This window comes from Octopus bimaculoides, chromosome 3 (genome assembly GCF_001194135.2).
Source record: "Octopus bimaculoides isolate UCB-OBI-ISO-001 chromosome 3, ASM119413v2, whole genome shotgun sequence".
Classification (NCBI taxonomy): Eukaryota; Metazoa; Mollusca; class Cephalopoda; order Octopoda; family Octopodidae; genus Octopus; species Octopus bimaculoides.
In genome coordinates, this window is record NC_068983.1 from 5,360,216 (window position 1) to 5,364,065 (window position 3,850).

Consider the following 3,850-nt stretch of genomic DNA (forward strand, 5'->3'; position numbering starts at 1 on the left):
TTCATATTTGCTTTCAATTTTTAATAAATGTTTAATACTTTGAATAGACTGGTCATATCTATACAGGCTGCAAGCTGGCAGAAACGTTAGCACGCTGGGCAAAATGCTTAGCAGTATTTTGTCTACCGCTGCGTTCTGAGTTCAAATTCTGCTGAGGTCGACTTTGCCTTTTATCCTTTTGGGGTCGATTAAATAAGTACCAGTTATGCACTGGGGTCGATGTAATCGACTTAATCCCTTTGTCTGCCCTTGTTTGTCCCCTCTATAGGGCAGGAACATGCTTATACACACAATTATGCACACAATATCAATTGTCCATTTTATTTGTTCCAGGTATTTGTTGTGTGTCCCTTCTAACTGGAGCTTAAGTTTCAGAAAAATTTTCTATCTTTTGTTTCCCCATTTTCTGTTCCAGGATATGTTACCTTCGTTATCAATAGGAATTCCATGTCTGGCTATTCCTGCTTATATGGCACCTATATACTACAGAATGAAAAATGCCTTAGAAGCTGGAGACTCAGAAACTGCTCAAAGAGACCAAGTAAGGATTCTTTTTGAAGGAACTTTAATTTCATGCTGTATCTTTCTAATAAAGAACAAACTTTGATATTCCAATGATTCTATCGGCAACCAAATATTCTCATCTTCCACATCAACTATTGGTCATTAGACTTGAATCAATCCACCGTTTTATAAATTAAACTAGAAAGACAACACTTTCAAGCATAGTTAAGTCATCATCATCATCATCGTTTAACGTCCGTTTTGCATGCTGGCATGGGCTGGATGGTTCAACTGCAGTCTGGGAAGCCAGGAGGCTGCACCAAGCTCCAATGTGATCTGGCAGTGTTTCTACAGCTGGATGCCCTTCCTAACGCCAACCACTCCGAGAGTGTAGTGGATGCTTTTTACGTGCCATCGGCACAGGGGCTGGAGGAGCTGGCATCGACCACGACTGGATGATGCTTTTTATGTGCTACCGACACAGAAGCCAGTCAAAGTGGCACTGGCATCGGCCACGTTTGGATGGTGCTTTTTACATGGGGATCACAACTACAATTTCCATTTGATTTTGATGTACTTGACTCAATAAGTCTCCTCAAGCACGGCATGTTGCCCTATGATCCAAGGTACTTTTGAGTGGGCTGGTTATGCGATGGTGGTGTAGGTTAGAGCTGTGAACTCACTTTATTTGCCGGGGTCTTCTCAGTCACAGCATACCTCAAGAGGTCTCGGTCTTTTTTCCATTGCCTTTGTGAGGCCCAACGTTCGAAGGTCATGCTTCACCACCTCATCCCATGTCTTCCTAGGTCTCCCTCTACCCTGAATTCCTTCCACTGTTTGGGAGTGGCACTTCATCACACAGCTCTCCTCCTCCATCCGCAGTACATGACCATACCAACGCAAACGTCTCTCTTGCATGCCACATCCGATGCTTCTTATGTCCAACATTTCCCTCAGAGCGTTTACACTCTGTCGTGTTATATTAAAAACAGAATAACACAATTTCTATATTTCATCCAATTTTGGGGGCCACTGTCATAAAGTTAAATCATTGTCATTGGGGTAATTAATGACCATGAGTTAATCAGTGGTCACTGTGTTAACCAATGGTCAGTGTATGGTACCCTGTGATCAGTGTGGTAACCAAATAGCTTCAATAAAAGGATTAACCAACCAACAGTGGTAAAATTTGTTGCTTTAAATAACTGAACACAAATATAATATTATGGTCTCAGGGATGCGGTCAATAGTGACCAGATGAGAGACACTAGGACAAACAATATATTGCACTTCATATTTAAGGCTCTGATGAAGCTATTAGGTGTTATTCAGACACTCAACTATGAGTGCACTGCATCTCATAACAGAAACAGCTGTAAGCTAATGGAGTCCATAAGACAATCGTTTTATTCCTTTGTAATCTTTTTTTCTTATTACTGCTCTATACTCGTCTAACGCTTCGTTCTGAAACATGTGTATTGAGTTCTACACCAGATTATTAGTCATGCAATGCCTGAGCAAAATATATATTTGTGTTATCTATGCTGTTTGTTATATGTTATGTATACTGAATTTCAGACAATTTTTTTTCTATTTTTCTTGTTCCAGTTGATGGCTGTGAATGTAGTGAAAATTACCTCCAAACACAATGGTAGGTAGAATTTATAGCTCTTTCACTCAATCATTCTCTCTCTCTCTCTTTCTCTCTCTCTCTTTCTCTCTCTCTCTTTCTCTCTCTCTCTTTCTCTCTCTCTCTTTCTCTCTCTCTCTTTCTCTCTCTCTCTTTCTCTCTCTCTCCCTTCCTCCCTCTCATACACACACACACACACATGCATGCACACACACATATATATTCTGTGAAAAAATATCTGGTCATGGTGAAAAATTACCAAACTTGGAATCAGGTAAGGGTAGGCAACAGGAAGGGCATCCAGTTGTAGATAATTTGCCTCAGCCAATTCCGTATCCCCAATGAAAGCATGGCAAAGTGGACAGTAAATGATGATGACAACAACAAAAATTATACTTTTATCTCCCTAATGAACCAAAACTCATGAAGGGACCTAAAATTTTGATTAATTTTTCTTTTAGTTTCACATTTCATGGCATATAAGACGTACTTTTGTTTTCAAAAACATCTCATCACCCTGGGTCCTGTCTGCAAAGTTGGGCTTATATCACATGCTTTCATGCACAAAATTTTTTTCCACCTGAATATGTGCAGCCGAACTTAAGGTGTGTCTAATAAACAGGTGTACCTTTTATGCCATCAAATATGGAAGTGTTTTATTTATTTTACTTAACAGATTTTTTTCACACCTAACATATAGTAATTGCCCCCACGTCCCTCTCTCTCTCTCCCCCTCACTCTTTCTCTCTCTGAAGGATGACCTCAAAATGCTGACCCTTTCAGATGAGATGACAAAGGACTGAAATACCTGGCACCTTGTTATATGCAAGAAGACCTGTCCTCCACAGCATACACACACACACACACACACACATCTGCTCTGTGTCCATGTAATTACGCTGTATTATTTAATTTTTTTGCAGACGAACTCGTCTCCAGAGAGAAAGCCATGTTGTCCTTATTTGGTATGGATCTGGGCCCCACAAGGTTACCGCTTGTCAGCATGCCAGAAGAGCAGAAGATTGCCATGAAGTCAGAACTTGAAGAATTGGGATTCTTGTTTCGGTCGTAATAATGGATTCTAAAAGTGGTGCTGACAGTGACGATGATGACGATGATGATGATGGTGATGATGATGACAATGTCAATGATGATGATGATGATGATGATGAGATGGTGGTAGACTTACGCTGTTGTAATTGGTGTTCATCATTATCATCACCACCACCACCACCACCACCTCCACCACCATCATCATTGTCCTCATCGTCGTCATCACCATCATCATCACCATCATCATTGCCATCATCATCACCATCATTGTCTTTCTTCATTGTTGTCATCATCAGAGTTTTGTCATCACACATAAGCATGTGTATATAATTTTGAGGATGATAATGATGACAATGAGGAGAAGGAGGAGGAGGATAACCACATCATCATCATCGTCGTCATCATCATCATCATTATCATTATCAGCTGGAAATGAATTAATTATTGACAGCAACAGTTGTTTATCAGTGCTGTCATCAGCATCCTCTTCAGCATCATCATCATCATCCTCATCATGTACTTTATTGTCATCATCACTGAAACTGTCTTCGTGATGACAAGAGGAATTTAAAAGAAACAAACTGATAAAGCAAAAATCCCAAAATAAATGTATATAAGTTTAATAATTGGAAAAATCCTTTTAAAAATGTTTTCTTTTCCTTG

General features: G+C 39.8%; 2 protein-coding genes across 2 annotated transcripts in view; both read left to right on the top strand.

Moving 5' to 3' along the window:
* The window catches only part of LOC106875982 (N-acetylneuraminate lyase), a 33,412-nt gene extending 33,044 nt beyond the window's left edge, over positions 1-368 (top strand). The window contains exon 8 of the mRNA XM_052966699.1: positions 334-368. Within this exon, the coding sequence (XP_052822659.1) occupies positions 334-368 (35 nt within the window). The remainder of the gene's footprint in view (positions 1-333) is intronic.
* A 28-nt stretch (positions 369-396) lies between these two features.
* Positions 397-3,822, top strand: LOC128247389 (uncharacterized). The gene is made up of 3 exons (XM_052966823.1): positions 397-541; positions 2,113-2,155; positions 3,058-3,822. The coding sequence occupies exons 1-3, from the start codon at positions 419-421 to the stop codon at positions 3,204-3,206; spliced, it is 315 nt and encodes a 104-aa protein (XP_052822783.1). The 5' UTR covers positions 397-418; the 3' UTR covers positions 3,207-3,822.
* Positions 3,823-3,850: the final 28 nt, after the last annotated feature.

What these genes read in the sequence shown, in the direction of transcription:
- LOC128247389 (XM_052966823.1), top strand. Translation starts at nt 419, where the DNA reads ATGTTACCTTCGTTATCAATAGGAATTCCATGTCTGGCTATTCCTGCT. An exon ending in AAACTGCTCAAAGAGACCAA is followed by an intron (nt 542 to 2,112) that starts GTAAGGATTCTT and finishes TTCTTGTTCCAG; the next exon opens with TTGATGGCTGTGAATGTAGT. An exon ending in AATTACCTCCAAACACAATG is followed by an intron (nt 2,156 to 3,057) that starts GTAGGTAGAATT and finishes ATTTTTTTGCAG; the next exon opens with ACGAACTCGTCTCCAGAGAG.